At 40.7% G+C, this 20,691-nt stretch overlaps 1 protein-coding gene across 2 annotated transcripts in view; it reads left to right on the top strand.

Moving 5' to 3' along the window:
- Positions 1-20,691, top strand: part of mta1 (metastasis associated 1) — a 74,019-nt gene that overhangs the window by 8,546 nt on the left and 44,782 nt on the right. For both annotated transcript variants that reach the window (XM_034675266.1, XM_034675265.1), the window contains exon 2: positions 15,872-15,939. In XM_034675266.1, coding sequence (XP_034531157.1) covers positions 15,872-15,939 — 68 coding nt within the window. The remainder of the gene's footprint in view (positions 1-15,871; positions 15,940-20,691) is intronic.

Raw genomic sequence — 20,691 nt, 5'->3', positions numbered from 1 at the left:
TCCAGCATTTCCAATATGACTCCTGCCAACAATTGGCTTCAAAACAGCGCTTCAGTAACAGATGGGGGACGTTACAGAGACTACGTCCATTACTTATACAGTCTATGACTACAATGCGACTAAGTGCTGGGGCTGCCACGATTAGTCGACTAGTCACGATGACGTCAATTTTTAAATTAGTCGCCGACGATTTTGATCGTCGATGTCATCGTTTATTTTTTGAAGCTTTGTTTTTCTCTCGAAACTGCCGCTGTACCTTCCGCTGTCTTGTTTGCCTTTCTGTCCTTGACGCACATGCGCAGTAGACGTAATCGGGGTCAGCCGTGGTAATCGGCGTCTGCCGTGATGTCACCTGAAAAGGTATGCCCAAACAGTATCATGGCTAGCCGGCTAAGGAGCTCGAAAGTTTGGGAGCATTTTTCCAAAAATAAAAGAGAAGAATGTGCAATGCAGAGAACTCGCCTTCCATGGCAGTACGGCGTCGATGCACGAGCATCTGAAAAGGAAGCACGTCGTGGCTGATTCAATTTCTGACTAAGAGGGACAGCCGCCTCGGTAAGCTAATTGGCTAGGTAGATGCTAACATTAGCGTCAACAGTGAGCTATTTACTTAGTATTCATAGTGCAACTATACATAGTGCATAGTTTTTGGTTCCATTTTACAATGCACTAAACATTTACAGCTAAAAATGTTTAAGGCCAGAGTTGTGCCTTCACATTAAAAAATGTCAGAAATGCTGCTACAAGCTGCAAAGTTCATTAAAAGTTGAATCAACTATCATCTTAATTGTCTTTATTTTTTAAACACTATAAGAGCAGCTGCGTGCCGGTGCAATAAGCTGTAATTTACGTTTGATCGGATTAGTCGACCAATCACAAAAATAATTGATGACTAGTCGATTATCAGAATAATCGTTTGTGGCAGCCCTAGTGCTAATGCAACATTTTTAAGGCAGCTGATTGAATCTACATGACTTTAAATGTGGCAACCAAATGAAGTTGTTCAACTTAAATCAGCTAAATAAGTCATCCCAGAAAGTTTTGCATTGCTAACACAACTCAACAGGCTCCTTTTTATTGGCACCTTTGACTGAAATACTCAAATGTATCTAGTGCTATGTGAGTTGGTGATGCTCCCAGTTTGTGTTTGTGCCAGCTAGAACTGGGTGCGCTCCCATTAGGCTTTGCTCCTGGCATGCTGTGTATAGTATGGCAGCAAGGGCGGGGAATACAGCTTATATAGAGTCAGAGCCGGGGCAGGTGATGACCAAATGCTGGCAGATAGCGTGGCTATTTCTGTAACAGGTCTGCTCCTGATATGTAAGATATAATACACTGGAGCACTACAACACCTCATTGGCCTCCTTTGTAGCCAAACAATGCCTACTCACAACCTGTCTTCACAGATTGTGAAATATTACAGTTTAAACAAAGAGTGGTGTTCCCTTAAGTTTCAGTTTCATTGTTTTTAGATCCCCGAAGAGAAAGTCTCTCCAGCATCTCTAAATAAGATGAATAATTGATTTTAATATGTTTTAATGATCATCTCTAAACCCTCATTTTTAAACTGGTGACCCTTATGATAGATTTGAACTGCACTGTATACCAGTCACTTAAGTAGGAGACACTGTTTTTTCCCCAGGCAGTGTAGTGCAAACAAATGTACCTCCTTCCCCTCAGCCCATATAACTTTAATGCATGACACCCCAACTCTCCTCTTCCAATAGTCCATCTCTCTTTTCAGATGTCTGATCCAATAAAGATCATTTAGGCATGAAAATGTTCTTACATGAGAGGATTTTAGACTCTTAACTTCTGCTGTGATTTGGCGTAGACACAGGCAATGTGTTAGTTTTGAACTCGCCATCTTCATGTCATCTACTATGTCACCTCCAGGTAAGAATGTAATCCATGGAAGAGGATGATACCGGCTGTCGTGCGTTCTGAAAGCTCAGAAAAACAAATACAAAGAACAGATGTGACCTTTTCTTTGTGACCGCGCTGCAGCGACATCATCACTCTTCCGCTTATTGGTAAATGTCTCGGTACAAAACGCAATATTTGCCACGGAGAGCTAGATAATTTGGACACAGGTCTATCTTTGGGACTCTGGGAGGTATCCTTTGGGAAGCATCAGTTTTTATCAACCATAATACCTCCATCTGGATTCAACTACCAATTGTCCCACCCAACACCCATTTTTTTCTACACCCCTATACCTTTCTGTTCTCTGCTCCTTTGAATTACTAACCAACCAGCCATACAGTCTAGTTGTCATTCAAATCATCAGAGTTTGAATTGGTCTTTCGATAACTTCTTATACAAATAGCTTCTGCATTTTGTCATGCATTTCACACACATGGTCCTTTTTATTGACTTGAAAGAAAGGCACAGGTGACGCATTGGACACAGTGTTTCCCACACATAGATTCAGCGCCCAAGCATATATGCAGCAGTCCAAACATAATACTGCTGCCGTTTTTTACTTTATTCTTTTTTTAATCCATATAAGATCGCCATCTGCAATCAAAGATTAGACGATCTCTCGTCGCTCCCTGCCCCTCGTGTCTGATAACCTGCAGCGCCTGACACATGCCCTGCAGATTATCAGAGAGGTCCTTCAGTATGTCCCTCCTGTTAATGGACTGATTAAAGTGCAACATCTTTTGTTGAATGTGAACCTCCTCGTACTGCTGTTTTAAAAGTTGTGATGTCATTCTGCACTATAGTTTTAAATCAATGCAAACTGCTACTTCATTAACGAGCCTCATGCTGCTGTGGTAACCAAATATCAGTTTCAAACACTGGTTATTATTTGAGGTGTTATTCTTACTGAATGTAGAGAACTATTTCAAATTAAAGTAACGTGACCCATTAGCTATCGTACTATACGGTGTGTGCCTCGGAATGATGGTCAACCTTCTGTCCATTACAGTGTAGCCAGCAGTTAGTGATAACTTCCAATCACTTCATTTTCTCTGCACTGCATTGTCCACAGCCCATTAGCAACTTCAGAAGCCACCATATGTTCAGATCAAAAGCTAAGTGATATAGGGGAGAACGGGGTTGGTTGTCACACGGGTTGGTTGGCACACTCGTTATATCTCGCCACCAGAGGGCGCTGTCTCTCAAATTGGGTTATGGACACTTCCAGATTTAGGATCAGAACTTACTTACATAGTCTTCTCTGGAGTAAGACAGCTGAACTTGAGGTGAGAGGGCTTTTTGTGTTTTTCATGTCAAATTGTAAATATTCAGCCCCTCAGTATTTTTCTTTTAGGCTTTTAAACGATGGGTTTATAACAAAACAAGTGTTACCCTTACAAAGTGTGAGGGGAAAGCTAGAATTAAGATTTGTATTAGCTAGCTAAGTAGTTGTTAGGCGGTTGTTAGCCTTGATGCTAGCAAAAAATTCCAGTTGGAGTTGGTCGTCACATTCTCTTTGGGGTTGGTTGTCACATGTAACAACCAGTTGAGAAGGCTATTATTGTTACGCCTATTTGTTTTGTTCTTTATGTTGTTATATAAGCTGGCCTAAAGATGGGTTTCCTGTTCATGTTCCTTGCTCAGTTTATGTTAAAATGCATTAAGTTATGTAGGCTTATCACTTGTCAGTGCAATTAAACTTTCAAATTTAGTTCTGCCTTCTTACCTTTTTAAAAAAAAAAAATCCCATTGAAATACCATTGTGACAACCAACCCCATAGTATGTAACAACCAACCCCATAGTGTGTGACAACCAACCCCATAGTGTGACAACCAACGCCATAGTGTGTGACAAGCAACCCTATAGTGTGTGACAACCAACCCCATAGTGTGTGACAAGCAACCCCATAGTGTGACAAGCAACCCTATAGTGTGTGACAACCAACCCCATAGTGTGTGACAAGCAACCCCATAGTGTGACAACCAACCCCATAGTGTGTGACAACCAACCCCATAGTGTGTGACAACCAACCCCATAGTGTGTGACAACCAACCCCATAGTGTGTGACAACCATCCCCATAGTGTGTGACAACCAACCCCATAGTGTGTGACAACCAACCCCATAGTGTGTGACAACCATCCCCATAGTGTGTGACAACCATCCCCATAGTGTGTGACAACCAACCCCATAGTGTGTGACAACCATCCCCATAGTGTGTGACAACCAACCCCATAGTGTGTGACAACCATCCCCGTGATGGGGTTGTGTCCGAGTGTCTTTGATAATTAATTGTCTCTTTGTTACAATGAGTTTGAAAATGAGAGGGATACACATTTCAAGCCAACACCTTAAGCTTCAATTTAATGTAGGAATGACCATTGAAAGATGTTTTGATGATGAGCAATCATCAAGACAGTAAAAAGTGTGACAACCAACCCCGTTCTCCCCTAACCCTCTTTAATTTTGCCATCATATCTTGGTTCATTACATGTCCTGGTGTAGCTCCCTTTCACCTGTTTCTGGTAGGTCTCAGTTTCGCTGTTAATGGAGGCTTTTCTCTAGCTTCCCTTGATTTTTGCAGATTTGCAAAAATTACTTGTCAATGCTACTCTGACTACAAATATACCACATATAGAAACTAGAATACATTTTTATATAAAGGGCACAGGTTTGGTCTAGTGGTACACTTGCCCGCCCCATGTACAGAGGCCATAACCCTTAAGTGGGCGGCCCCGGTTCGATTCTAACCCGCGGCCCCTTTCCTACACATATCTCTCTCCCGGTCTCATGCTGTATCCACTGTCCTATCCTCTATGGATAAAGGCATTAAGCCGCCCCCCTAAATGTGTATTTATATGTATACACACACGCACACACATTTTTATGTAAAGTCTTACTAGATTATGACAAATGATAGCATGAAAAGTTTGAGTCGTAATCCACGTGTAGGTTCCTTTTTGTGTGTATGGTGTGTTTTCCACTTAGTCTTCCACCTCTCTGTCAATTAATTTACCCTTTAAATCACCTCTCTGCCCCAAACTTGGCCAAAACGAACTCCCATGCGCACTCAACATTTCCACTAAGCTGTGTAAACCTTTGCTAGTCTGATCTTCCCTCTCTCTGTCCATGTATCTCCCTCTCCATCAGTTCTCTCATGCTTTCCCTCTCTCATCATTGCATCTCTCTGACTGTCTGTCTCTCTCTTTCTGGCCTGGTTTGAATCAGCCCAGCAGACACTCTCTTTTGGGGCTCGGTAACATGCCTTGATTGGCTCGCACAAAATTCGACTGCACTGTGACATCACGGGTGCCAGAGCCTGCCGATTGGCCAACGCTTTGAGTGGGGGATGGAGAGTGGGGGAGGTTATACGCGGATCGAGGTTGGCGGGAGGGCTGATGGGAAATGGAGAGACTGAGTGACGCTGCTCAGTGCCTACAGGCCCCTTCTCTCTCTCTCTCTCTCTCTCTCTCTCTCTCTCTCTCTCTCTCTGTCTCTCTCTCTCTCTCTCTCTCTCTCTCTCTCTGTGTCTCTCTCTCTCTCTCTCTCTCTCTCTCTCTCTCTCTCTCTCTCTCCCTCTCTCTCTCTCTCTCTCTCTCTCTCTCTCTCTCTCTCTATTGCTCTCATTTTGAGTTCCTCTCCAGCTCACTCTCTACCAGGCTTCAGCTCCTCACATGGTGGAAACTCCAACTCTCAGACAACTCACTCTTGACTGTCACTCCACCATTTTCTTCCCATTTTTGCCTTTTTTTTTGTAAAGGGTGGACACTTGAAGTAATGCTATTTTTGGTAAGTTAGGTTCCCAGAGCCAGGAAAAAGGAAGACGGCGATCTGTGCCAAGTATCCCACCTTCCATGCTACTCTAAATGTACTGGAAGAAATGTGCCGCCACTAACCCCAAAAAGCGTCTTTACTGTTCCACATTCATACAGACTGCAGTTTGAAGTGGTCATGACGCAGTTTGCTCTCTGTTAATAGGTCCCATTCAACGTCAACAGTTCTGTCTGTGGTTTGTTATGAGACCTGTTCTTGTTTTGGAGCATAACATAACTTTTTGATCAGGATTCTTTGAAAATTACACTTTTATTTACCTTTTTATGTTTTCTCTTTGATGAGTCTTTTATTCAATTTTTAATCAGGCGCATGTTTTCTCTTTGATGAGTCTTTTATTCAATTTTTATCAGGCGCATGTTTTCTCTTCTATCAGGCGTACTTAAAATTTCAATTTCAAATAATGACGTGATGTGTTAATCGCTTAATTACTGATTGAAATAGAATAAATCGTCATTTGTTGTTCCGCCTTTTTTTTTTTTTTTTTTTACACATCTTTGAAATGTGCACCATTTTTATTTGTGGATTGGTTCCTGGACAAAATAAACAATATAAGGGATCAACTTGAAGCTTGGGGAAATTGTGAAAGGCATTTTATACTCTTGTTTTTAACATTTTATGTAGCAAGTAATGCTTCATTTTAGGGATGCACCGATCCGATCCTGGTATCGGATATCGGCCAGATTGGACTCAAAAAGCTAGATCGGATATCGGTGACAAGGGGTCGATATATAGTGCCGATCCATATGGCAGATCTGTCCTCCATCATGAACCGGATGGAGCATGATGGAGGATAACTACAGAGGCTCTGCAGTTTAGCTGCATGCTTCTTTTGCAAACAACTCCGCCGGAAACTTGCAACATGTGCAGCAGTAATGTTTCGACGGATGGCAGTCGCGCTGAAAAATATAATGGAAGCCCAAATGAAGAAGTTTACGTGAGCTGTAGCCGACTGCAAAGAAGGAAGAAACCTTCTATTAATGGATTCAAAGTTTGAAAAAACGGACAGGTTATTGGATTTAATTGTTCTGGATCCTTGAAATAAAGGGATTCCACCCTCTGGTTTAGCACTTGGAACCCAGGTACAGTTCACCATCACGTAAACAATGTTTCTGACACTGGTCCGCTTGAACTCCAGCCTACCTGAACAAGTCAGCTCGTTTGCATTATTTTGTGTCATGACTCAAGTTTGAATGTGTTTCCCGCACACAAATGATACCGGGACGGGGTGCCAAAGTTATATTTCCAACCGCCGGGATTGGATCGGCTAGTATCGGTATCGGCTAGGGATGTACATTTTAAGTATTTTCCGTTATCGATTTTTGGAAATGTTAACGATCAATTATCGATTAATTGATAAAAAAACCCATTATTATTCTTACGTCAAAAACAATGCCAAATAAGTTGTTTTCCCCCTAAATTGTATTTTCTACAGCAACAAAATGCAAATAACTGGCTGTATTGAATACAGGTACATGTTTGACACGCAGAATATCAACGATCAGGTTCATTAAAATATTCTACGCGGACATAATCTTATAAAGTGAAGCCTGAGACTACTAACAGAAGAATACTTCAGACTCACAGTGTCCAGTTTGCTGCCTACTCGTTCTTATTGAGAAAAATAACGTGTATTCAATCAGGTGTCAGCCGAGAGCGCAACCGTGTCACTATCCAGCTGCAGAAAAGCACAGACGGCTCTGATGTTTCTGATCTGCAAACATAGCGTACCTGAATTTCCCACCTGTCTGTTTCCTTCGTATCCAAAGGAGGGAAATATCCTGTTTAAAGTTGTCAACCTTCGTGTCATTGTTGGCAGCAGTTTTGTATTGATCCTCTTTAAAAAAGCGCACGTGGAGACCTGACGCACAGCCGCAGCCGCCAGCTGAGCATCTCCGCTGTGCGGAACACCTTTAACAGCTGATTCCCATCGAAACATGCTTTAAACTTAAAACACTTCCATGATAGCTGAGGGTAATATGAGACCACATGATGTTTGTTCCACGTGATGAAAAATTGATAACAAAAATGCGTGTTTCGAGTAATTTCTTAACAATCAATTAATCGATAATCGATTAATTGTGGTCATCCCTAGTATCGGCAGATACCAAAGTCCAGGTATCGATATCGGCATCGGGACCTAAAGAGTAGGATCGGTGCATTCCTACTTCTTTTTGAAGACATAGCCTTAAACTTAAGGAAACATTGCTATTTAAATGGATTTAGTGACACCTCATGGTTAAAACAATTGAACCAAGAGGAATCACGGGCCAGTTTGATGTAAACAATGGATTTATGCAACTCTTCTCAAGCTTTACACAGATGAAGTCAGTCAATCAATCTTTATTTATATAGTGCCAATTCACAAGATAACAAATGTTATCTTAAGATGCTTTACACAAAGCAGGGATAGACTGTACTCCTTGTTTATATTCTTTATAAAGACACATCCTAATCCAGCATGAGCAGAGCACTTTGCAGCATTTAGCAAGTTACAGTGTCGAAGGAAAAACTTCCTCATAATCAAGCGGCAACCTCCAGCCGTGAGAGTCCAATGCAGAAGTGTTAAAAGCTGCAGTTCCTCGTGTGTCCACTTGAGGCTGGCTCCGGAAGTACTGGAAACCACATACACACCAATTTAAAGAAGACGATCTTTACAGCAGAAATAAACATGTTTACAGTCTGGTACAAAAAACGAGTGTAGTCTGGATAGCTCATTTCTTGATCTGCACACACTGTACCGGGGGTGAATTTTTTCGTAACGCGGCAATTCCAAAGATATTAAGATTACGAATTCCAATTACGAGAGGCACAGCTGACTTGACTGACAGGCAGGAACACTGTAGCTGTTAGCGAAGAGGCTCAAAGCCCGCCGCTTTATGTCACACTAGCTCGACAGAAGTTGGGTTGACTTCTGAATATCCAATATGGCTCCCGCCAAAGATTGGCTTCAAAACAGCGCTTCAGAAACAGATGTGGTACATCACGGATACTACGTCCATTATTTATACAGTCTATGCTTATAACAGGCAGAAACCTCGAGCTGAACCAGACTTGTGTTGAACAGGCATCTGCCGCGACTGTGCTCGGATTGGAAAGGGGACAGCAGAGATGCAGAAAGAGAGAGATGGACAGAGACAAACAAAAACAACAACACAACAGCTCATACAGACTTGTGTAACAGTTCTAATAGCAATAATAAAAGTATGTGTACTATTTGCAGGATAGATGGAAGACCACAGAAGTATTTTGCATTGTGAATCAGCTTTGTAAATTGTAAATGAAGTGTCTAAAAACTAAGATTTAAGAAGAGTCACAGCAGCTATTACTCACATCTGAGAAGCTGGATGCATCTTTTTTCTTATTTTCCTCCATCATATCTGTCATTTATTTCTTGTGATGAATTCTACAATTAACAAATTGCTTGTCAAGAACTCAATCTGTGGTTGTTTTCTATCAGGGAACAGTCTTACTCACTTTTCAAATCAATAGTGCCACAGCCCAGTCTGCTAATCACAACAAGTCATAAGCTGGCTTCCCCTCAGCCTCACCCCCCCCCCCTGACTTCCAGCCTTCAGCCTTCAGCCTCCCCCCGTATTTGAGAAAACGAGCAAGTCTGATATCGTGTCTTCATTTTCTGTCTCAGCGCAGCTCGATTTCAAGTCGGCCTGTTTGATATTCAGCAGCAGGACAAGGAAGTCAGTGTGGCAGCGTAGTCTAGTAACAAGCTGTTACAGGGGGAAGAGTAGACAGGCATGATGTGACGATCTCTCTCCGTCTCACAGCGATGTTGAGTAATGAGGAGAAGCTGTTATAGAAATTACACTGCACATGCTTTCTGAACTGCTGCTGCTGCTGCTGCTTCGCTGAACCCACGAGAGGAAGTGTTGAGTTGTTATATCTTTATGTTCAACACATACAAAATATTAGGATTATTTAAATAAATCTTCCTTGTGCTGCTTACTGTCAGCTTTTGGTTCATATACCCAGAGATAACTGATATAAACTCAGTTATTTCAAAGTTTCAAAGAAGGGAAAACCAAGGGGCAACAATCAGAAATGCCTCCTCTGTTTGAACTCTAGATGTGTTCATTGTATAACAGCTAAACTTTGATATTATGGTTGATATGTTTTAGTTCAGATGTGATAATAATACTGTCATGGAGGAATTGTTGGTTTTCCTGTGATCAGTTCCCCAGAGCTTCAGGTGAAATAAGTGAGGTAAAGTCAAATCCAAGTCTGTACCTGTCCAGACAGACCTTGATAAACAAACCAGTGCCCACTTAGTCTTCATCCGGATGTCTTATTGTTTCTCATGGTGAAAGCCTACTGCATATAAAACAGTTAATACAATTTAGAGGTGTCCCCGTACAACTTTTTCACTTCCGATACAATACCGATATTGCAGCCTTGAGTTTTGGCCGATACCGATATCGATCCGATACGATATCAGCATGAATCATACATACTTTTATTACTTATTCTGTAGTATGGAATGTTAGAAAAGGCTTGATCAAGTGATATTACTCAAACAGAGAACAATAAATCAAACACTTTTGTTTAATATCTGAAGTTAAATGATTTAGCCTCTCACTGCTAAAAAGTAAAAAGTAAAAATTCTTGATGTGACCACTATGACGATATTTTAATTCTCTTGATTCAAATAAAAATGCCTTGAACGCAGTATAAGGGCTGTGTTGCACTTTTACGACCGTCCCTGAATGCACCAAGCAGTGACAGAGGCACTTGACAGACCGTTCAAGGCACTCTGAAATGCATCTGCATCTTTGATGACAAGGAGTTGATCCAAACTTACTGAATGTGTCTGATGTATCACCAAACTGGATTAAATCAAGCTTTAGACGCAGAGCTTTTTACGGTGAGAGCGGCAAAAATGTCAGACGTGAAATATTAAACAGACGTCCCCCGGTTGTGTCTATGTCTCTAACGCACACCGGGGGGTAAAAATCATCGATTACTGCAATAGCATCCTCTACGGTACACCCAACACCCTCCTCAACAAATTACAATACATACAAAACTCAGCTGCACGCCTCCTCACTCACACCCGCTCCAGAGACCACATCACCCCAGTCCTCCAGAACCTCCATTGGCTTCCCATCCCCTTCAGAATACAGTACAAGATCCTACTCATCACCTATAAAGCCCTCCATAACCTAGCTCCCTCCTACCTCACCGACCTTCTGCAGCCATATAATCCGTCCCGCAACCTCCGCTCCACCAACGCCAACCTCCTCACCCCTCTCACCAAACCCAAGCACCGAACCTGGGGGGACAGGGCCTTCTCTGTCGCTGCCCCCACCCTCTGGAACTCTCTCCCCCAACACCTCAGATTCTCTCCCTCACTCACCAAATTCAAATCCGGACTCAAAACACACCTATTTAGAAAGGCTTTTAAACTATAATTGATTGATTTTTTTCTTGTTTTGTTTTATTTAGCTGCCTTGCTTTTCTTTGCTTTTTTTTGCACTGTTTTCCTTTGCTGTCCTATTGTATAATTGTATTTTCCTGTAAAGCGCTTGGAGAACCTTTTAAAGCGCTTTTATAAATAAAATGTATTATTATTATTATTATTAATGAAGATGTGACAGATGCATGGAGCGTAGGCATGGACTGCTTATATCGGAGTGCTTATATCGGAGATTTTAGATGCAGGCTGATGTAATCCCATACTGTTTTTTTTGCTGATATCGGACCAATATCTGATATCAATATTGGATTGGGACACCCCTAATAGAATTATAATCCCCTAAAACTGGAGAAGTTTGATACAAGAAAGGAACAGGGAGCAACATTTGAATATTTTATTATTGTGTCCTAAAATTGAGTTTACACCTCTGAATGTATTATAAATGAAACATTTTTGCCCAAGGTTAAAATCTGAAACAGGTAGAAACACATTTACTCGCGTCTTTCTAAAATGGATTTATTGTTTCAGCCTGTTTGGGTTGAACCTGTTTTGTGACACTTTGTTTCTCTGTTTCATATTTTTGCAGACAGACAGTAGGGATGGGCACTTCAAGCCAAAATACTATTCAATAATCATTGGCATCTATTCAACGATTATTCAAATAATCCCCCCCCTCCCTCCCCCACACACAGACCTGTCCCGTTAACGTCCCGTTTGTATGGTAGTCGCGTTAACCAGCAGCAGGATGATGTGCTGCTAGTAGCGGGCACTGACAGCGTCTGTCTGGATCTTTATGTTGTTGTTTCTGTGACGCAGCATGGTGTACTTGTTTACATTTTACAGACATGCTCAGACTCTTGAAATTTGTGTGTAGTAGTGTGAGATTCAGAAACAGAGAAAATTGTTTTCTTCTTCTTTTGCTATTTAATGCAGTTAGCATTCTTCTTCTTCTGTTACTTGTCTGGCGGGAATACTGTATTACAACCAAGCGGCAAACTCCGGTCTCAAACGATGAAGCCAATGCGGAAGTGATATAAACTGCAATACATCGAGAATCCGCTTGAGGCTGGCTGCAGAAACACCGGAAACTACATAGATATGAATGGGAAAAAGACGATCTTTGCAGCATTAATAAACATGTTTACAGCCTGGTTCAAAAAACGGCTTGGCCCTATGAAGCTAATCTCTCTATCAGCACACACTGTACGGGGGGTGAATTTTTTTCTAACGTGACGGTTCAGAAGATATTAGGATTACGAGTTTTGCCCAAATAAGGACATGACTGACGTGACTCCCGGTCGGGAACACACAGCCATTGGCTAAGAGGCTCGAACTACGTCACACTCTGCCTGGTTGAGTTCCGCATTTCCAATATGGCTGCCGCCGTCGATTGGCTTCAAAACAGCTCTCAGGAACAGATGGGTGACGTCACGGATACTACGTCCATATTTTTTACAGTCTATGATTACAACCAGGCACCGGTACAAACAATGAAAAATGTTACTTTGAAAATGAGAAAATATTTGCAGTAAGTCTTTGATTTTATTAAGTGAATGAATATTCGAAAATCATTGCCCATCCCTAAAAGACAGATGACTGTCTTTGTGGTTTGACCTCTTTGAAAAATAAACAAGACATCTCAAAATAAGAAGAGTTGGTTGACTTTAGGTTATATTTTGGTTTTTTGGTTTTTTTTGTTACATTTTTGGGGCTTTTTTTACACCTTTATTGATAGCAGAGAGGACAGTGGATAGTGTAGGAAACTTGTAGAGAGTGGGGGAATGACATGCCAGAAAGGAGGCACATGCTGGATTCAAACCCAGGCCGCCTGCTACATGGGCGCGCAACTTAACCAGTAGGCCAAGTCCGCGCCAATATTTTGGGGCATTTTTGACCGAACAGCTGAAGAAAGATGGATAATGTTGGGAGTAGAGAGTTGCAAAACACATGCAGCAAATGGTCGAGGCTAGGAGTCGAACCAGCGACTGCTGCAACGAGGACTATAGCCTCTGTATGTATGGGGCGCCCGAAGTTATATTTTTTTAGACTGATACACGTATAAATTTCAATTATAACGCTAGAAATGAGCTGATAACCAATATGAAGGTATAGTGAATCCTTGAACTGGAGTGCAATAAACCTTCTCCATTAACCACGGTTACATGATGTTTTTTAATTCGGAATTCATTATTCGGAATTAAATCATTCGGATTTAAAGTTTTCTCCTTCGTGTTTACATGGAAATATTAATTCCGAATTGAGGTTTACATAGAAAACACGTTTAATCGTCTTTATTCAATTCGGCTTAAGGTCTGGGGGTTGGGAAGGGTTCTGATTGGACAGGGGCGGGCGTGACGTATTAACGTCTACCGGAAGAAAACAGACTCCAGTTCCTGCTTCTTTCATTTTAAGTTACAACATGGAAGACCACACAATAAGTACAATTTTCACTTTGATTTTGATTATAGTTTTGAATAAGCAGCTGGACACAAACGTACTGCTTCACTTTCATCAGCTGAGGAGGAGAAGAGAGATAGAGGACCGGAGAAGGGAAGCGGAAGACCGGACTTTGGCAAATCAAAGCCGGTTAGTGTAACAGCTGCTCTACCTCAGCCTGGAATATGTGTCCGCCAGCACGGAATATGTGCGTCATCGCGACAGGACAAGGGAACGAGCATGCTCAGAACGACCGGAATTAATTTAAAGCGGAATGAACGTATACATGATCGAGGAATTATTCAATTTGGATTTAAAATCAGAATAAACCAGCCACATACATCGGATTTAAGTTTAATTCGGAATGGTCATTGTCATTCTGAATTAGGTGTTTACATGGTCATTTTAAATCTTTTTAAAGAGTGTTTAATTTTAATTCTGAATTAAAGAGGAATTAAAAGTCTCATGTAAACGTAGCCTATGTTGACAAATTGGCACAGTTATGACTTTGCAATGATGCTCTGAGAGCTCCTTCATAAGGACACGACTGAACTGAAGAATATTTGATATTAGTAGGGGGAGGGGACAAGTATTAATTGTCTTCCAAATAGTAATATTTTAATATAATGCAACCCTCTAAACATGTTTCCCTCCATACGTCACCTCTTTGTGACTTCTTGTTGGCATTCATTACATTAACCCTTCTCTTTACCTTTTAGGAGCATATTTTATTCTTCTGTAAATCAGTTATTGTGATGTCATCGCTATTCATCAATTATAACCAAAATGCTGTGTGTCGTTATATTTATTGTGGGTCATGGATCAGGCAGCGTATTGTAAATTAAATGTAATAATGGACTAGAACAGTTGAGTGTAATGTGGGCCACTATCCTCTCAGCTGTGATATTCTGCTGCATGTGTTGCAAACAGTCCTGTGAGTAATCTTAAGTACTGAGTAGTGTCCCCTGCTGAAGGACAAACCATGTGATCATGCAATCTCACAGCCATCCCTGCATTATGCTGCTCTGCAGAAAAGTTTCACACTGGCACATAGTGGAGATCTTATGAGCTCATAGTTCTATATGTTGGGAGTGCAACATGTTATATGTTATGCAAAGAGATGCTATTAGAGTGTTATAGGACAGGAAATGATGCAAGTCTCTCCAGAGGGTGGGGCGACAGAGGTGACAGGACTTCTGTTAGATTGTATTTAGGCTCATGATTTCATACTTTCTAAAAGCTTTGGATCATATTTGTTTAAAAATGTTGAAATGTCCATATCCTTCACCAGTCTGTGCCAGAAGAGGTCGAGTTTTAACAGTGTTGGCAGGTGGATTTCGCCTTGAAGTCTGGCAGTCCGAGTAGCACAAGATAGATTTGGATTTCAGTCCACATCCTTGGTGTGTGAGAATGATGAGTGCATGCCTAAACCAGTTAGTGTTGGACACAGGAGGAGCAGGAAATAAGTGTGCACCGTGGTTATGCTGGTGGAATTTCAGGCGATCTCTGGCCTATTCGGTCAAGAAGACAGGGGACCCTGGGGGTGAGTGTGTAGGGGGGGATGGGAGGCGGGAGGTTCAGGGTGATGGGAGGATAGCTCCAGCTCCAGGCAGGCGTCCAAGTGTGGGGTATAATCTGACAGCACTCAGCCAAGACACATGCAGGGCTAAGACCAGGCACCCTACCAAGACTAGGGCCTGCGGGGACATCCTGGTGAGAGCTAAACCTCCAATGGGCCTGGAGTGGTGCCAGGAGCCACACACACACACACACACACGCATACACATTTGATAACATAGTAAGGTCACACATGCGTGGTTAAGCCTCTCATACACACACACACACGCAGATGCACGATGCATGCAAACAACAACACATGGAAGAGGATGAACAGAGCAATAAGACAAAGGAAGCATGAGGAAATACAAGGCTGCAGTCTCAATGGGAGGTTGGGAGGGCCTGTGTGCATGTGTTTGTATGAGAGAGTGTGTGTGTTGGTGCATCAACGTCTTATTCAGTCAGACCTCCCAACTACACCTCACCTCCTGTGTACGTTACCTAACAATCATCCAGTTGATGTCTGTTTCATATATTCTCCTCAGTTAATCAAGCTGCTGTTATGTCACACAACTGGAAGTCACCCTGAACATTTGGAAGACCTCACAAACGATCATTGACTGACATTTTTCTCTCTCTTTTCTCTCTCTCTCTCTCTTCCTCTTCCTCTTCTTTGCTGTTGCTCCTGCAGATTATGTTTATTTCGAGAACTCGTCCAGTAACCCACTGCTGATCAGGAGGATAGAGGAGTTGAACAAGGTGAGTGCGTGCGTGTGTCTGAGTTGGAATGGGTGCACTTGAACGCAGCATACAGAATATTTAAGGTTCCTTTACGGTGTAGTGGACATCCTGCTTGTTTGAATATGAGGCCACTTTTAACATGCAGGTATAATATCTGTCTTACTCAGCTGTGTGTCTGTATTGTGATTCCTAGACCCAAAAAAGTATTGAGTTTATTTAAGCCGTTAATAATAGGAATTGAGCTTTCTTTAATTTAAAGGCACACTAAGCGTTTTTCAGGTCAAAGTTTCATCTAACTAACAAATTTTCCATTGACAAATATGCAATCCAGACATCTTTATTACTGATCAATGATATAGTAATGACCTTATAAGGGCAATAAAGGATTTTAGATTGTTATTAATGAAAATGAAAGTTTACAATAACAATGCGGTTGATGTATTTTAGATCTGAGAAAACACAGTTTGACGCATCTTCTGGAATATGTTTGATGACTTCATAAACCAAATGTTCAATCTATTACAGAAAAAAGTGAGCAGATTAATCTTAAAATAATAATAATAATAATAATGATTAAAAAAATAAATAAATAATATAATATTGATCATTATAATAATAATAAAAGCAATAATAATAATACTAGTTATAATAATTATAATAAAATTATTAATAATAATAATAATAAAAGTGATAATAATAATAATTATTATTATTATTATTATAATACAATTAATAATAATAGTAATAATAATAATAATAAAAGTGATGATAATAATAATCATCATAATAACAATAATAATGAAAATAATAATAATAATAATAAAAGTAATAATAATGATAGTAATAACAATGATAGTTATAATTACAATAATAATGATAATAATAATAATAATAGTAATAGTAATAACAGTTTCTGTTTAATTTTTTTCAACTAGTAAAAAAGACTACAGAATGAAAATTCAATTAATAATCGGGCACTGACAATATTCACAAAATCAAAACATTGATACACAATAAAAAAAACCTGCATAATTGTTTTTGTTTTCTACACTTACCTGTTCTCAATGATCACAGTCATTACCATAACACTATTAATGACAGATTTAATTGTAGTAACATCTTCAATATATGTTATTTTAAATACACCAAACTGGAGGTTTAAATGACAGCATATACTGTACATATCTATTGGACTAGCAGCAGTCACAACAGACATTGATATCTCACAGCTATGATGGCTCTGTTGCTCCCGATGATGTCGGATGAGTCTCCGCCTGCCGTCTCTCTCACTGTTCTGTAAAAGGAAGCAGAAAAAGAGGCCTGTCTCTGTAGACTGGTTACAGGTGCCCGCTGTCTGTCCCCTGTCCCAGGCCTGTGCTGGATAATATGGAGGCTGTTTAATGTGATTGACACAGAGTGCAGAGTGAGCCCTCTGTTCTGCCTGTCACTGTCAGTCTCTCTGCTCCTCGGGGATCTGCGGGGTTTCTCCTTCGTACAGTTTGAGATGAACAGTGTAGGGGCGATCTGGAGCTGCTCAAGAGAACTGAAAAACAGGAAACTGAGAGCTTTGCTAAACGGAAAATCACTGTATGTAATGTCAGTAGTTCAAAGTACAGAACAATAAAGAACAAATGTCTTATGTAATGCCACGAATGTAGGAGGAAATGAACAAGTATATATATCATTTTTAAGTAAAGGTTGAATAATCTACAGCTCTGCAAGTAACTATTCTTTCAAGGTTCACAACCCTGATGATTATTTTCATTAACATTGAAGCTCCTGTGAGTTTTTAGCTGCTGAAGAAACAGACTGAAATTAATATTGATACTTTGATATGATCTGCAGAGGGAAACAAGATCACCATTTGTGTGTGGGGGACGTTCCCAGTTACAGTGACTAACTACACGCTGCTGAAACAGCCCCTTCTGCTCATTTTCCATCACAGGGATTTCCAATGAGTTATCATTTAGTTGACTTTTATAATAAAGCATGGTGACATTTCAAAATAAAACACAACTTACACATGCACAGGACAAAATCAGCGATGATATGAGTGGTACTGCTTCGTGCACGGGGGATACCAGAGTTGACACAAACCAAAAGTTCCTCACATGAGTTTTGAGTGGAAGAAAACAGCAACATTTCCAAAAGCACAAGGCCAGGCTTTTAGGTTTCATGTTGAGTGTCATCAGGACTCAAAGATTCAAAATACTCAAGTTTGTTTATCATATGAGAGAAAGAATGTGGAGTATACAACATGAGGAAAAAAGACCACTTTATTTCAAAATGATTACCTGAGTGGATCATTGAACAAGTTTCTCACTTACTTCTTTATAAGTCATTTTATTGAGTTTTTTATTTCAGCAACGATAATAAACAGCAAAGACAAAACAAATAATATGGACTATGAAGACATCAAAGAAAATATGCAAATATGTAAATAGTAGGGGTGCAACGATACTCAAAATCTACGGTTCGGTTCGATTCGATACGTTTGTGTCACGGTTCGATACGTTTTCGATACAGAAAAAAAGAAATTTCAATGACTCTTTTTTTACTTGTAGTTTATTGAAATTACCAACATTTGTTTCAGCTCAAAAGCAGTTTTTAAATTAAATTAAATGTATCAGGGGCAGCTATACCTGACACATGTTCTGCTGTGCATGGGGGGGTTGCGTGCGTGCGTGCGTGCGTGCGTGCGTGCGTGCGTGCGTGCGTGCGTGCGTGCGTGCGTGCGTGCGTCTCTGTCTGTCTGTCTGTCTGTCTGTCTGTCTGTCTGTCTGTCTGTCTGTCTGTCTGTCTGTCTGTCTGTCTGTCTGTCTGCGTGCGCATCTGCCGTGCGCGATGGAGAGCAGAGGAGAATTGTGAACGCGCGACCATGTAGAGACAGAAATGACATCCCGTCATGTAAATAAGATAAATAACATCAGGATATTTAGTCTGTTAAAGGTGACATATCATGCAATATTGACTTTTTAATGGTTCTCTACCTGAAATATGTGTCCCTGGCATGTCTACAAACCCCCCGAGAATGAAAAAAATCCATTCTGCCCCTGTTCTGATTTCTCCACCTTTCTGTAAATGTGTGTGAAACGAGCCGTTTCAGACTTCAGTGTTTTTGTTACGTAACAACAATATCCGGTCTGTAATAAACACAAAGGTCAGTTTTACTCCCCACGTCTGCAGATTTGAAGATCTAGTGGATGATTTTTATTTACCATGGATAAGTGCTAGCGCTAGTTAGCATAGCTACATGTCGTAGCCGTAGCTGTGTACCAAGACACAAGTGGACATACTGACAAATAAAACAACAAGAAACACTAAATCTGTGACCAATCCTTCAGAAAAGGTCCTGCTGCCTTTCTGGCAGAGGTCGGTTTTACTCCCCACGTCTGCAGATTTGAAGATCTAGTGGAGGATTTTTATTTATCATGGATAAGTGCTAGCGCTAGTTAGCATAGCCACATAGCTACATGTTCGTAGCTGTGTACCAAGACACACGTCTACATACTGATAAATAAAACAACAAGAAACACTAAATCTATGACCAATCCTTCAGAAAGGTCCTGCTACAGGCGCCTCTCCGTCAGGATCAGATTCAGAGGGTTGAAGTAACGCGATCTCTGAGCAGCCGTGTATATTCAGCCAACATGTAAACATTAGATCAACGTGCTGGAGAGCCGAGGCACATCCACTTCCTGAGGGGGCGTGGTCAGAGAGAAAACAGAGTGTTCTGATGAGGAATGAAGAAGAGGGCTTTTCAGGCATGCCAAAATCTGATTTCAAAGTGTTTTTTTGAGCATAAACTTTAAAGACATGTTTTGGGGACCTCTTAGACCAATATATATTGATGAAAAAAGCGTGATATGTCCCCTTTAAGAGGCAAGTATTGCACACAGGGTTGAATTGCACTTGTGTATCTGCTTGACTCGGCCTGCCAAACAACAAAGGTGTACAGGTTTACACAGAGTGGAGAACTCAACAACACATCACCTCATGTCATGCCTTCAGATTATCTATGGCTGTATCTGTACAAGGCAAAATGACAAATTATTTTTCATTTATTTGTCAAGAAAAAAATATTTAGTTTGTGATTCAAAAAAAATCTCAAATGAGGAAATATTTAGTTCCTGCTGCCATCGTCAGACATGGAAATGTAATAGTGTGTATTTCTTTACTGTGAGAATTAAAATGTCTTTGAAAATGTAAAGAAATATGCTGAATGTGTTTTTCTCTGATTCTGCATCCCTCCATCCGTCCTCTTCTCACTTTACGTCTCACTAGTAGGATTCACGAGAGAGTTCCTAATCCAATATTCTCAGCCTATAATAAGATTGAAATGAGATTGTCAATGATGTGTAACACGTCGGAGAATCACAGTTTATCAATATTGTAGTTCGACTCTATTATTCCATTTTCTTTTATGTGCGGGGAGTGACAAATGGCCGCTAATCAATTTCTAAATGAGCCTCGTTGCTTTTAAGACCTCAGGTGATATTTTTTTCATCAGGTGGAAATAGATAAAACATTGTCATGCAGAGTTTAATTTAAAAGCAGCATTATTATCAACAAAGCAGTGTGGTTTTCCTGGTAAAGACAGAAACACAGCATAGAAAAACCCAGCAAACCAGACCACTGTGATAGCTGCAGCACTTATTGTGATTTTGGAGAATTGCCGTTGTCTCACACTGTGTTTTCAGCCCTAGTTAAGAACTATCATCTATGGGGTTTTTTCATCTGTGTGTGTGTGTAGGTGCTCTGTGTGTGGCA

This window comes from Notolabrus celidotus, chromosome 22, assembly GCF_009762535.1.
Source record: "Notolabrus celidotus isolate fNotCel1 chromosome 22, fNotCel1.pri, whole genome shotgun sequence".
NCBI classification, from domain to species: domain Eukaryota; kingdom Metazoa; phylum Chordata; class Actinopteri; order Labriformes; family Labridae; genus Notolabrus; species Notolabrus celidotus.
The sequence above is the reverse complement of the archived record's forward strand: the minus strand, read 5'-3'. Positions and strand labels throughout refer to the sequence as shown.